The sequence below is a fragment of the Microchirus variegatus genome, assembly GCF_963457635.1.
Source record: "Microchirus variegatus genome assembly, chromosome: 1".
Classification (NCBI taxonomy): domain Eukaryota; kingdom Metazoa; phylum Chordata; class Actinopteri; order Pleuronectiformes; family Soleidae; genus Microchirus; species Microchirus variegatus.
The window spans coordinates 33,313,858-33,329,698 of record NC_139802.1 but is presented as its reverse complement, the minus strand read 5'-3'; the positions used below and the strand labels follow the sequence as shown (position 1 = coordinate 33,329,698).

Below are 15,841 nucleotides of genomic sequence, written 5' to 3'. Positions count from 1 at the left end.
CATCTTGTCCAATCAAACGATCTTATAATCCTATCATCGACTGGACATTTAAGCACAAAGAATACAAGTAAAGAAGCCCTAAAAGAAAATTTGTGTGTATATACATCCACAGCACTCTGTTATTCTTACGATGTGACCAATTATAACTTTGTGGGGCACCAACAAGGAACGAGGAATGACATTAGAGTTAACAAAATTAGTGAACGATGAATGATGAAATCTGACAATATTTGAAAAACGGCATGATTGTTAAATCTGTATTCAACTTTTATTTAACTTTTTAAGTAGTGGTCTGAACACATCAGACCTCAGGGGGGAAATTTTTTTTGAGCATTCATTAATATAATCTGTCCTCAGAAGACATTTGAGACCTCCTATAAGTTCATATATCTTTGCCACTTTGAAAAAAATCTACAGCAGCGTGAGTAGGGGTTTGATTCACTAAAGATTTCCCTTTCTTTTCTCTCTCTCTCTCTCCAACGCACACAAACAAGTTGACACCAGACACACTGATCTCATGAGGTCACAGGAGACGAATCCAAGACGCCTTTTTAACGCCACGTAATCTGATCACATGAGCACAGACGGTGCTACATCAAGTCTGAACTAGCCAAACAAAAAGAGCTACACAGGGAGAGCAGAAAACATAGAAGCTATTTATTTGTACACACACCAAAGGCCAATCCGTGTAAAAAAACTGTTCAGGAATCAAAGGAATTATCCTTGTGCCAAGCTGCCATTTCAAGCCAATTAGGTAATTTCACCGTCGTTCAGCCAAGCGAAAAGAACCCCATATCTTGAAATAGTTTCCAGGCAATGATGGCCGTAGCACCAATCAGTGGCCATTGCTCTGTAGGGAGTGGCTGATGAGCTTTCATCAGTGCTGCTCGCCACTTGTCCATGTGCATCTCTTTCTCTGCCCTAATTATACTGATGAATAAGGCCATATGTAGTGATCTGTCCTCCAGTGATGAGTCCATGAGTTTGCTGTTATTGTCTGGTTTTGGCGCCGGTCGTCGTCACGTATCACACACAGCTCGAGCATTTGGACGATCAGCGATGCTCTTATTTTTTTTTTATTAGGATCATCTCGCCATCCTTGTCATCCGCAAACGACCCGTACCCTCTATCACTGCGTTAATAGTCTGACTCAACAAACACGTGGGAACAAGGGAACACAAAAGTGAGAAGCAGATGTAGAAGAAAACATGTGAAATCCTCCTGTCCAACAGCAACAAGCATCTTTCTATTGTCATACATCAACTCAAAGTACTTTGAACCACAGTTTTGCCATTCACACATTCATACAGCACATCTACATTCAAAACCCTGTTTTGTTTTTTCCATTCACATGCTGCAGCAACAGCTGAGCAACTTCTGGTTAAGAGATCATGCCCCATGTGTTCAATGTAGCTAGTAGCCAGGGATCAAACCCGCAACCTTCCAGTTGGAAGAAAACCCACTCTACCACTGAACCACAGCCACTCCGGGATATTCTGGGCTCAGTCGTAGCTGTTACTGCTTCCTCCACAATGCGTGAATAAATTACTAATTAATAATACATACATACATACATTCCTGAATATGCTTCTGTTTCATCTAAAATGTGTATTTTATTGAAATCACAAAACGTGCAAGACATCAGCATTTGGTTGTCGGTCAAATTGTCGATTGATTTACGGTATTTTCTGACTCTTGGAGACGCATATCAATAAACTTACTTACTCTTGGATAGTTATAGATATAAAAACATGCAATGTTGAGGTTTTGGAAAGTTATTAAATGCCTGTTTCCACAGTCCGTGTGTGCATAACAAGTCACAGATTTTCATATTGATTAGAATTACATTTTCATGTTCTGATTATTACTTCTACTTTATTTATCCCCAGATTTGATTTTTGGTGCATTAGTAGTTCCTGCTCTTGCTAGTTGGTTCCTGACAAATTATGCTATTTTTGAAGGTATTTTTAACAACTAGTGAAATCTGTCCAGCAGATGAGTCACTGATTGCACTGTCAAATGTGCACAGGAAGGAAGCAGTGCATTTCAATGACGACGGTAGCTTCAAAACACACACACACCGAGGTAGCAAACAAACAGCAATTACTGCAGTTAACGAGTCAAATTAGTGTTTTAAAGTTGGTCTCAAGGGATTGGTGGTGCATAAAGAAGACCCACAATTTATTATGAACAATTTCACTGTTTGTTTTTTTATGACGTGGCTTCACTGGCAACCCAGCAGGCCAGAGCATTATTTGGGAGACTTTTATTTGATCTAATGTAAACTCTCTGCAGTCATTTACACGCATCAGTTCCTGGTGCTCTGTGTGGTCTGTGACCCAGTGCAGACAGCTGGCATGACAGAAGGTGCCGAACTGGAGGAACGAAACAAATTGCCTTCATTTTCTTAGAGTGCAACCTCTTCGGGGAACACTGATGAGCTTTACTGAAAACGGCGACAAATCTGCAACTGCGGGGAAATAATGACTCACACTAGAGCCGGTGAAGTAAAAGTTATAGAGACCCAGCGACACAGAGAGCTTGTGTAAAAAGCTTCTTTTTTTAAAGCTGTTTTCAGTTTCCTCCAAGATAATAGGGACAATCATGTGCAGAAATTACAACTCTCAGAGGCAGAAAAAGACAAAGTGAGAAGGGGTAAAAGAAAAAAAACTCCAAGTAAGAGTGTGAACCTTCAAAAAAGTTGTTAAAAAAACATCCCTTAAATAGCTGCAGAGCAGTTTGGCAGCTTTTACACTGCACTTTGAAGTTCACATATTTATGGCTGCAAAAAAGATCCGCAAAACAAGCCGGGCAATATGAAAACACCTTTTATTACAACTGTTTTTTGCCATGTCATGTCAGTTGAAATCCCCATTTAAATCAAATAACTGTTAAGTAGACATATTATACCCTATTTCTACAAGTGAACCTACTTCCCTGGTGTCCTAATAAACATGTCTGCCATCATTTGCCGTCTAGCCGGCACATTACCGTCATAAAATGTATCCACTGGACTCGTAAATCCTCTGAGGCTGGAAGTTTGTGTAGAACTCTGTGCTGCACTGTGGAGCCAAGAATAGAACACTTTGCAGACATCCGCCCCTCATGGATACTATTTCATTGTTTAATTTTTTTCTGGATACCCTCGCCTGCACTCTCGCATTTTTCAGGGACAAAGCGGAGCTCCGCGAGGCAACAATTCCAGGAATGTGTCATTGTTGAGTAACAATGACACAGAAGTCAACATTGTGTGTTTTATCTCCTGTACTTAGACTGAGGTGGATCACAAAAACATGACTGAGTCATCTTTTTTCACACTTTGCCTACTCATTGGGCCTCCAGAGTCCCAAATATAAGTATGAAAATCATTAAAAAGTCGTGACACAGTGGCGAGCACTGTTGCCTCAAAGCAAGAAGATCAATGGTTCGGATCCCAGTTGGGGCCTTTCTGTGAGGTCGCTTCCGTCTCGCTCCAGTTCCTTCCCAGTCCAACAAACTTAGGTGGACACTCAGATTAAATAGTTGTTTGTCACTGCATAATATTGTATATATCAAGTTATTGTATCACCTAAACTGAACTTGCGGTCGGATTAAAGCTGTGGATTTCTCTCCTCTGACAATTTGCAGTAAGACGGAGCAATTTTTGGGTAAACAGAAAAACATGACTTGACTGGAAAACAAGCAGTCTGTCCCTGAGGAAACCCTGTGTGTGTGTAATTGTGAAGCACTGCACTGTACACTGTACAGTGCCTCCAAGCCTGTTTACTCTAAAGAGTGAAGGAAAAAAAAAAAACACACAGAGGCTACTGAGAAAGTAGCTGCTTGAGTGAAAACGACTTCTCAAATCCCATGAATAAGTGTTAAGACTCCAGACTGCAAACAAGCCGCCGGTAGATAAATGGCTGCAGATTGTAGAAGATAATAGAGAGAGAAGAAAGCAGCCAGTTTGCCTTGAAGCACTTTAAAGCGAAGCGTCAGCAGAAGGGGTCCTGGTGGTACTGTACGAGTGACCAAAATGAAATGAGCTTCCCCCCGCAAAAAAAGCAAAGCGTGCAACGGTTTCTCTCCGGTGGAGGAAACATTTTGCACCTTTTATAAGGAGCTGCATTATTCACACACCTAAAAAGCTGTCAGAGGGAGGCATGCTGCGTTTTATAAATGATACAGTCATTAGAAGTTAATCCACAGTGGCTCGCCGGGTCTCTGACTTCAAGAAGAACTTATCTGATCTTTGCGCAGAAGCGTCAGTGGGTCTCCAGAGTCCCGTCCCCCCCAACCCCCCCTACTTCTCCATTATTAGCTCTGCCAGCCAAAGAGATATTGTGCTTGGTGACAAATGGTTGAGGAGCGCGAGGGCGCAGACAGAGTGGGGAAGGTCCCTTCCATCTCCCTCCCCCTTTCTCCCGTGCGCCGCTGCTGTGTCGTTCCCGATAACCATAATTGTGTTTTAACGCCCCTGATTAAATTTCGCAGTCTCGAATGATATTGTTTTGCAATGAATCCTTATGAAAAATGCTTCATGTTGGGTGATTACGGAGGCTGTGTAGGCGCAGGAAGAGGCAGCTAAAAGATGCGGAGGCGGAGATGACATTCCCTCTTTTTTTTTCTTTTTCTCTTTTTCAACTTATTGCTTCAATGGACGCTAAATAAATCCCTGCCATCAGTCTTTTCCTCTTTTCCTACGCCCACTCTTGCTCCACCCATCGACTGTCTTCTATGGCTTCTCCTTTTCACTCTCTTTTACAGAAACACAGGCTGCACAAAAAGAGAATTAACTAAAACTTTCCAGATATTTGACTCAAATAAGATAAACTTGGAAACAAAAAAAAAAGGAAATTCTCTTTCAAAACTTGTCTTCCACCTGAGTGTCACAGTACCTCTGAGGGGACGCTGATGTTTTTTCATTTTTTATTTTTTTTTATTTTAGAGGTGACACAAAATGCAATCAGGACGAATGAGAAGCCAGCAGATTCAATAATGGAGGCAAATGAAAATGGAACTGGAGACTCTGCACTTAAGGCGGGATGGGCTCGCCCTAATAAGCCCCTCTTCTGTCACCGCTTCCCTGAATCTAAATTATCCAGAGGTCCTCCAATCAGTGCGGGCAAACAAAAGAGCCAGCCAAAGAGATGAACGCAACGCTGAATACTAATCAAGGTAACGAGCGGCAGTGGTCATCAATGATCAACACCGGCTTGTGTGTGTGAGTGTGTGTGTGTGCTCTAAAGGGGGAATTAGAGAAGATTAGAATTCATTCACACCCAACAGTTACAGACTCCTTTCAGAGAAAATAATATCAAAACTATAAGAACTTAAAGCTGTGCATCGTTGTTTTTCACATCCTTTACTTTCTCCATCTATTTAGGCTTGTTTTCCACAGACCAATGGGGGTGCAATCTTCTCTCTTTCTCAGACGTCAGATATTCAGATTTAGATTTGTTTCAAATCTAAATGCAAAGCACATTTGGAGTTTAAAAGTGGAAAAATTAAACCCTTAGCTTAAATATTACTAGTACAACAACAGAACAGGTGATGCCATACAACCAAGCCGGCCGTGAGTGGATCACTGAAGAGAGCAATAAACAATGGATGAATGAGGCGTTTCCGTGACGACTGACGGGAAGAAGACGCGTGTGGCGCCATGTATATGTGACTCCCGATTGTTAAAACAAGTCTCTAAAGCATTGGTCTTCAAAGTGCGGCCCGCGAGCCAATGGCGAGCCAAAGTTGATAGTTTTAATCCAGGAGCTACTAAGCTTGTTAAATGTTTATTGGACATTACTGGATACAGACCAGTAAGTGTAAACTGTAGAATAGCAATCTGGTCATTGAAATTATTACAAATGGGATTTCTTTCCATTTTTTTTCCTTTGGTGGCCCTCAGTCCAATGTTGGGTTCCTAAATTGGCCCTCAGGTATCAAAACCCTTGCTCTAAAGTAACGCTAAACTTTAAAAACAGAAGCACACATACGCAGTGCACAGGTACGCTGGTTATTTGTAGCGCTGCTCTTTTCGTTGAATAAACAGACCGCTCCAGTCCGACTGTTAGCATGCTAACAACGCTAAAAGGAGCTAACGCAGCTAACCGAACTGGTAAAACGGTGCCTGGACTCTTTTCCCGGTCAGTCATCATGGAAACACGCCATGCGTTAACGTTGTTAAAGTGCCCAGCACTAAAAAAAACCAAAAAAAAACACAAAAACGTACACACTACAGCTTTAAATATTGGTTTCTTATAAAGTTATAAACTTTTTTTAATAGGTCTCTGTGACCCAGAGGTCAAGTAAGTCACACCATCAAAGAGATTGTCGGGTGAAGTTTCAAACTGCCACAGAACTGCTGTGACATGTTGTGTCTCCTTTTCCCCACAGACGCAGTGAACACTGGACTTTTACCCCTACAGTCAATACACCCTCCACTCTGTTATTGTGCTGGAAGTAGTGTTTTTGTTGCGACTGCCCAAGCTAAGAACATCAAACTGAAATTTAGAGGGCACAGTGAATGGACCGTAGGGGAGCCATCAAGACAGTAAAGCCGCTGAGCAGCTCGCCTCATAACTCCAAATGTGGGTTATTATTAAATGTCCACTACTGAGTCAGGAACCCGAGAAATGAAGTTTAAATGTGTGTGTGTACAGGATCACCTGGTGCCCTGGCACAAACTCACGCTGCCCTGCCTGACGTGGTGTTTTTTGTAATTCAAATTAGACTTGTTACGATTTCACGGAGCACAATGCTTAAGAAGTGTCAGAAACAGAGCTAAAACGCTTCATTAAAATTGACACTTACAAAGGGCTAAATGGGCAATTTGTCATTTTCTGGCACTGAGCTGCTGCACTCATCCCTCCACTCGGGTAATTTGGGACATACAGGGAAGGATACACACACACACACAGACACTTGCAAATCACCCATGACCAGTAAATTGCCTCCATCTGGTTCTACGGTGTGTGTAGTGTGAGGTTCTAGGAGACTGATACAACCTTCTGTAGCGCCCTTAGCCTGACTGGAAGAAACAAAACTGACCCTCAACCTCGGTTCGGAGAGTTGGACCCCACAAATATCCAAATAGAAGACAGAAATAATTATTACAGTGTATGAAAAATACAAGCAACTTAAAAAAGCCTGAATATGTGACCTATAAACACACAACCCCAGGATGTCCATATAAGGAGTTGTGTATTATTCCCTCAATTTATCATGAGTGCACCTACAGCACAGATCCATGTGACATATAGTATACAGGCTTTGCTGATCTACTGCTGCCTCTTTCACTAAGTTCAAATGTATAATTTTGAGACTGTCATTTTAAATCCTTGAGATTTATTCAAGTGACAACAACTTAGCAAACAGGAGACTCCTTCATATGAGCTAAAATGTTGATTATCTCTATAGATATTGTCTAACAGCAAAAGTGGTGAACATATTCCTTAGACTTAGTCTTAGGTAATGAGACTTCAAAACAAGTTCATTAAAAAAAAAAACTACAGGATTGTGTGTTTTTAACAATTCATATATCTGCTTATCATTTGAAAGTCAATAGGGAAACTAGAACGCGCTGACATTGAGCCAGAGGTCATTGGTACAAAATCTTGAGAACGTTTTCCTAAATCTTAAGATTTAGGAGAAGACACAAAAAAAAGTTTCTTCTCCAGCGTTTAGTTGGAGAAGTTAGAGATCATTTAAAAAAATTTAACAAATCGGGGAAAACTCCAAAGTCAGGGCAAAAGTAATTCTTATTTCCTCAATAAAATAAAAATAAATTCAGTTCTAATGACTGAGTTTGATGATACACACACAGAGTGTTTCATTCACTTCTTTACCAGTGATAGGGCTTTTTCTAAAGAGTTTTTTTTTCCTTATGAGATTTGGCTTTTATTTATATTTTTATATCCACATTTATGATCTATCCATCAACACTTACGAGACATTTGAGCAGACAGCCCTTTAAATCACAGCCATTAAAAGTCTCACTCTTAATTGGCACATTTAGCGTCACACTAAGGCATCACTTCTAATGACATAAAGTCCGCATTTCCCAACACGATGAAACCAGGAAGTGCACTTTTTTTGTGGTCTGAAGTCCCGCTCAGACACAATAAACATTGCAATGCAATGAAATATTCTGTCTCTCTATTTGTAGTTGAGCATGTAGCGATCATTAGAAAACTCCAGTTCCACCCTTTTTTCAAAAGTGTCACATTAGATGTGCCCTAAATTATAGGTGGATCAGCATATTCACCAAAAAAAACAGCAGGTAACTGTGACTGTAATTATTATTCATGTGGGGGTGAAAAGGTACCAACACTCAGTACGTGTTCAAGATGGGATTAAAATCACTTTATTATAATAGAGTTGTTATCATCACTTCCCAATCTCTGCTGAGTCCAGCTCGGTGGATGATTGCAGGAGTGACTCCATGTTCTCTGGCTGACTGTGGTGACACAACAGTGCAGATTATAGACATTGTTAGAAGAAGAAACTTTAGTGTCGGTCAATTCAAATGGTGCATGAACATGATTATAACATTATAATTATTAATTATGATGATAACATAATATAGTGTATTTTTTCACCCCGCAAAAGGCAAAGCGGGTACTTTGGTCTTTCAACACAAACAAAAAGGGGTGATAAAGATGAAAGAAGAGGAGCAAAACTTTATTTCATACATCAGAATGGAGGGCTCTGTTGCTTTTTGCAGATCCACGACTGCAGCGTTTTTCTGGGATTGCAAAGCAGCGTTTGAAGCTGCGAGATATGTTTTAATCATTTGCCGCCTTAATGATGACACTGGATTCATTATTAATGGGCCCCATTCCTCTATACTCTCCCTCTTCCTCACAACAGAGTGGAGTTAGAGCGGGTATTAGCATTAGCTGCTTTTGCTCTATTTGATCTTTTTTTCAGTAATTACTTCACATTTTGGTGCTCAAATCACATGCTTCATGTTGTGTAAAGAGATTCTTTGCAAATGTCATCACTAAAATACAATATTTCCTTTTTCATTTTGTTTTACAAGAAAAAAATGTAAGTGCCATGTTTCTTTCTTCATCTTAATTTCTCAGTGAATAGTAGAAATGGAGGAAAAGCAAATATTGACAGATATATATTGATTTATGTTTGAGGTTCTAAAAACACCACATTTACTGTAGATAACATTAAGTAACTGAAGGAAAAAAGTAAGCTGAGAGATGTAACAGAGGCTTTATCTTTTACCTATTTGAAACTAACTATTTAACTATGGTGCAGCTAAATAAAACCATACTGTTATATACGCTTCTGACTCCATCAAATCTCCATTTTGCTGATTTAGCCAAGCAAGTGTGAAAGTGATAAAGTGCTCCGAATGCCGGTGAACCTGTGAATCGATAGTCACGCTCTAAAAATGAAGATGCACATGGGGTTAATTATAATGAAGTCTATGAATCAATTCATCTCGACAACAACTGCTGTTGGTAATTTGGCCTAAATGCATTCAAAGTACTCACGGAATGAGGAAAAAAAGAGAAACATAAACAAAAATGTGGCAATTAGCGAGACAGCAGCGAGTGAAATATTACCGTTAAATTAGAGGGTGCTTGGGTTGTTGCCAGGGAGCGAGAGTGTGGCAGTGTCACTGCGGTCCCAGTGAGCCTTAAAGATGGGAGAACAGGTGAGGAGGGGGGTGGACATTTTGCTCTCTGAGCACAGGAATGAGGGGAGACATTGCTGCCAGATGGGAAGTCGGAGTCAGAACTCTCTTTTGGGGCACACTGAGCTATTTGGCGACCGTCCAGATGGGTAATTTCACATGGTTAAAAGAAATGAGAGAGAGAGAGAAAAGAGATGATCATCAAAATAAAAGTGAAGAAAGAGGCGAACTGGATGTGAACTTGATGTGGAAAACATTGCACACATGCCACCCCATCAGCTCCTAGAGTGTTATGGTGGTTATTATCGCCACTGCCGCGCAGCATGGGGTAATTAGCAGTGCAGTGTGTAGTGAGGCATGTTGTATGTATGCACACAGTCAGTGCAGCTGTTGATACATGTGTTCTGTGTGTGTGTGTTGTATTATTCAGGATTAGGAGCATAACAGGGCAAAGCCGAACAAGTCGGTATCAGAAGGATTTTTTTTTATTGTTTTGTATTTTTTTAACACATATTACAATGTGTCCCAATTACTATGAAGACTGTGCAGTAGTCTGCATATTGACTCCTTTCTGTGGAGCCCCGCCGTGTGCTGAGTCCACACTGGGACGCAGCAGCAGCAGCAGCAGCAGCAGCAGCAGCAGCAGCAGGCTGTGGTTTAATGCATTGTGTGCAGTGAGAAATGCTGAATACGAAGCGTACATTTTTGACGACGACGAATGTTTTAATTGACCCCCAAAGGAGTTCATTATTGTTAGTTATAATCATTTAATTGTCGCCCATTTGAAAATGATTTTGAATTAATTCCTGTTTCAAAAGCAAGAATACTGTATTTAATTTCCTTTTTGTCCCGGGCAAAAGAGTGAAGGGAATCAAGAGGAACAGCACTGATCCATATGCATGGCAGGGTCTGGCTTAATTGCAGTGTTGGGGTGCACTGGGATACGATGATTTGGACCAAAGGCTATATAACGTTTGCAAGGCTCCATCCTGAGTGTGCGCTAAGTGTGCCAGCCAGACGGGAAGTCACACAGCAATAAACCGGTGATGTAAATTCTGCCACGAGGGATCAAGAAACTCTTTCAAAAATAGAAAAATGTTTCAAGGAAATAAGAAGAAATGTGGAGACGCCGTGCACTTTCTGCTCAATCCATGTCATTAGCATGAAAAAAGAGCCCAAAGAAGAGCAACATCATATGTCACATGGGGATAAAGGTATATTTTCTACTCTTTACCGTGGTGGTCAAAAGGGAATGTCCTCTGGCTTTAGCAGCTCAGGGTGTCAGCATCCTGTTAAAAAAAAACTCCCAGGAGTCCTTTATCACCATGTTCAGACTCTATAAAATGCAGCTTATTACACTAAATCTGTCATGTGCTTTAATACGGATCGCAGTTTGATCCCCGGCCATCAATCACAAAAACACTGCTGCAAAGTCAGCGGGCGCAAGATGGATTTTCTGCTGTCCAACTTTCTCGCCACTGACAGGCTTTTTCCTAATCGCTGCATGGACATACAAGGTTTAACAGTGCTTTGTCGAACATTTGTGGCTCTGTGGATCCACGCCATTGAAGACACAGGCTGATTTAGCCTTTGGTTTCAGCACTAAAATCTAAAAGGTCCCATCCTAACATTGGTCTTATTGTTTATCTAAATAGAATAATATCAATACTCGCAAAAAAATCTATCTTAGCAGGTTACTAAGTCACGTTTTGGTCGTTTTCCTGATCAAGTTTGGTACCCGGTGTATTGGCATGTGACTTGCCAGTGTTTCTTTGGCAGCCAGACCCTTTCTCTCACTGATAACTTGGCTGCCAACAGGGACAGAGTTTAGCCACTTCACTAAAGTTCCAAAACATTAATAAAATGTACACCTGCTTTAGTCAACCATATTATGTTTTTTACCACTTTATCTCACCATTGGAGAGTCTTTCCAGCTGAAAAGTTTGTAATTGCTCACTTTCTCTCCAGCGCCAATGCCCATTGAGAAAATCAGCGTTTTTAGCTCTCAGGGATACATGTGCTGCTGGTCCTCTGCTGCCTTGTTCAGTAAGTTTTTTATCACTGAGGCTAATACAGACAAAGGGTTTTCAAACCCCAACATCACAAAATAACCCATTTGAACCTTGTGCTGAAGGCAGCAGAGGCTCAACATCTCCTGTGCACTGTGATGTAAAAGCGCTGATTTTCACTGTGCAGAGTGAGCGGTTTCCAGGTGAAAAGGCCGTCTAACAGAGAGAAAATGAATTAAACATACGACTTAGATATCACAGACTTAAAATGACATGAGGTGAGCCTTATGTTAATTGGCTGAAATCTGTTTTTCAGTCATGTTCGTGAGAGCATGTAAAAACATGTAAAAAACTGACTGAACTTTATCCCTTCAACAGCAACAGAAATGGCGACACTTCTGAATAATCCTTTGAAAGGCATTCAATGATGTGTGGATTTGCTTGAGCAAACAGTAAACAAGGAACGAGTCAAACGTGCACCTCACTGAAGCAGGAATTGCATGAGGATGCGGGACAAACAGTGTAATTGGCCCCTCAGTGAAAATGTGGGCCCTTTATGGCACCTGATTTAGAAAGACTCCGAATTCACCACTGACTGTGAAACACGAGACAGAGAATCGCCGGCAGGAGAAAACGCAGGATACGCACTGCCCACAGGAGAGCAGTGTAAAGCGGGTGAATCGATGCCAAAGAAGAAGCCTCGGGCAAAACACAACAAAGAGGAATACAGCAGAGACGTCCTGGTTTCTCTGCAGTTTAGGGCACATAAATCGTGCTCGGTCCACGGTGGGATTGAGCCCAGTTTCCATGTTTTATGATTCGGCCGTGTCCTCTCTGTAGCACCATGCAATGAAAGCAAACTGTGAAAAGGTGCTACATGTAGCTGCTCTTACATTACACACACAAAAAAAAGATAAGATTCTAACAGATTCACAGGGAGGACTGGCAGCTTCTGTAGAACATTTGCTTTTGTTCTTTGGCTGCACGGTGAAGGACATACGTGTTGGACAAGGTTTTCTATTACACTGGCCCGTCGTGATGGGTTCTAGGAGATTTTAACTCGGCTCGTGCTGGAACAACAGTGCTCTTTTCCTGTTGTTCTGCCATGAGAATAATCCAGCAGATTTCTTACCAAATCTGACGACTATATGAATCCAAACAAAATGGCACAAACGTCATTCCCATTGTGGTGGTTTTTTTTAAACGTACAAAGATGAAAATGATATAATGGAGGAGGACATGCACTTTCTTTTTCCTGCGTCCATATTTTCTTCGTGTTTACTGTACATTACATGTTCAAGTATCCAGTACACCAAGTGCTGACAGCCTTGGACATCTTCCTTTGTCATATTTCCCTGGAACATGCCGTTTTTATTCCCAACCAACCAACAATGTGCAGCCTCTCTCTGTTAACCATCCTCGTCTTTTGTCACTCCAGACCCCGGTAGGACCCACATATGGGTTTGTGAGAGATGTATTAACTTGCCCGGTAAATACATTTGCAGAAATCCTTAAGACTAACAGAATCGTGCAAGTTACTATTAAACTTGTTGTTTTAGCATCGGAGTTGCAAAGAATTATTTCCCAATTGTTTTAACCCTTTAAGGTACTACTCAACCACTTGGTCGACCACACTTTAAGTCACTATATCTCATTGAAAAATGCATCAAGCTGAACTCACTAACACTTTATGTGACTTATTCTGAATGTTGTACTTCATGGTTTCAGGTTTATTATGAGCAGACGTCTCAACCGTTTGGTAGAGGCCTGTATCTGAAATACTGTAGGGTCTAATTAAAAAAAAGAAATATTGAAGGTTGTTATTGTTAAGTACATAAAATAAAATTATTATGAATTTTATGAATGCAAAGAAATCATTTTTCCTTTGCTTTTTTCTTGGTGTGTACATTAAAGGGTTACATTTTTCATACATTTGTGTGAACTCCACTTCCTCTGGATTTTTTTACTCGTAAATGAACATCACTATAGGCAAAATGAATATCACTATAATATATATATACATATATATATATGTATATATATATACATCTATATACATAGATAGATATATAAGACCAACCTTCAATCACACATTTCCATTCAAAATGCCAAAGACTTTAGCAAAGTCCTGTGCGTATGTTTTAAATAATGTACATAACATCCGGCTGTGAGTAATTTATCAAAGACCGTACGCCCGTTTACATATTCAAAACAATATGAAATGCCATAAGATGATAAATTCTCCTACAGTAATATACACTGTGAAATAGGCTGCAACAACTCATTTTTTATGAGTTTAATAAGTGGGTCCTTATGTTAAAAAAAACAAACAGTAAAGTAACAAATAGCACTAACACATTCCTAAAGTGTGGGTCGCGGACACCTGGTGGCCCGTGTAAGTATGGCATAGATATAAACAGTGGTTTTCAATTTTCTTCAGATAGGCCTGGTGAAATAAATAATAATAGTATGAATGGAAATAGTTGATTAAGTAGTTGTGTGTCGATGACACCTGTGTTGAACTGGGTCACAGAAGATTTTCAGATTTTTTCAGTTACAATGGGCCTCAAGAGCGTTAAGTAAGAGAATGGCTGAAATAGAACAAGAAGCTGTGAGAGAAAAGAGTGTGAGAGTTGTTCTTCTCCTGGAACTATGATAATACAGATGCCAAGATGGAGAGGGAAAAGGCCAAAACAGAAATCCCAAAATGCTGGAGACAGTGAACCATGACTTATACTCATAATGAGAAAATTGGCTATTTGGAGAAAATCAGAAAAAATGAGAGGAGATTTAGAGGGAAGACAATAAAGTGGGTGCATTGAAGATGAGAATATGCCTCAGTTATTCTAACTGCAGTCAGAAGGTTACTTTTCCACCGGGTGACTGAAAAATTGCAAAGACGAAACGGTTTTTCCGAGGTCACGACTCAAAGATCTGACGCCGGGATTAAATTAACACAGACAAAAGAAAAAGCTCTTTGCAAAATCTGCATTCCACTTCAGCTCAAATCCCTGCAACAGCTCAGCCATTGGACATCAGCAACACGACCAATTCAAAAATGTGACTCCAGGAAAAGACGAAGGAGCCTGATTTTGACAGCGTAAACAAGGACTTTTGATCTTTCGATATTGACACACAGAAGATTCATTTACCGCAAGAGCAAACGGATTCAAAATTTGAGTTCAAATTGTGTTACTCGACTAACAAAAAAGGTGCTATTGTATGTGTGTATGGGCTGTAAAAACAAGTCACACACACGGATTTCTGGTGCAGCGACTATTTTACAGCATGCCGAGGAATGAAGTTGCATCACACGGTCAAAAAAAAGAATCATGCTGCAATTATTTTTGACGGATACTGCACTTGCGATATGATTCAGAGTGTCATTTTCATGAAAAAATGGATTCAAATCTTCCTGTACTGTTCTTATTTAACCCTACTGTACAACTGTATTTATTATTTACCTCCGAAGACTTGAATGTGAAGAAAAAGAAGAGGAGACCGCGTTACCTGTGAGGTTGTGAAGGCCCAGCTGCCTCAGACCGTAGTAGCCATCCCGCCTGTAGTTGAGGAAGATGGCGAGGGAGTAGCGACCCTCGTACAGCTTGTTGCCGCGGATGATCCGTAGGTTTTCCAGCGGCAGGTAGTCGAACTGGTTCAGAGCCACCAACACGTAGCCGGTCACCTCTCTGATTGACTGCAGGGACACAAAAACATAGTTGTGTCAGTTTAATTCTGAGTCTATTATAATGTAATATGTTTTGGAGAAGTGTTTTTCCTACTACTCGAACCAAAATGGTGATCATTTTGATGATATCAAGAGAAATGTTGCTTCAAGAGCTGTTTTGCACCCTCTTACACAGCATGTGTTCAATGTAAACAAGAAAATTTAAATTAAAAAAGATAAAACGATACTTTTCTTGTCATGGAAACCGTGACCATTGAAACACACCAAAATACACACTATTTAGAAGTATTATTTAATAAATACACAGACACAAATGGATACTGCACTCATTTTCTCAGTGGAAAAGCAAAAGAAAAACACAGATATGTTAAAATAAGGTCCAGTCGTTAGGGTTTTGCATTAGAAAAGATATCTTATTTTTTTTAAAACCACCAATAACTTCCCCAGAATGAGCCCAGAATAAGCCCCGGTTGCCATTTTGATGCTCACTGGAGGATACATGCACTCTTAGAA

At 40.5% G+C, this 15,841-nt stretch overlaps 1 protein-coding gene across 1 annotated transcript in view; it reads right to left on the bottom strand.

Moving 5' to 3' along the window:
* Positions 1 to 15,841, bottom strand: part of LOC310944722 (receptor tyrosine-protein kinase erbB-4-like) — a 277,925-nt gene that overhangs the window by 89,679 nt on the left and 172,405 nt on the right. Inside the window, exon 3 of the mRNA XM_083910530.1 lies at positions 15,151 to 15,337. Coding sequence (XP_083766656.1) covers positions 15,151 to 15,337 — 187 coding nt within the window. The remainder of the gene's footprint in view (positions 1 to 15,150; positions 15,338 to 15,841) is intronic.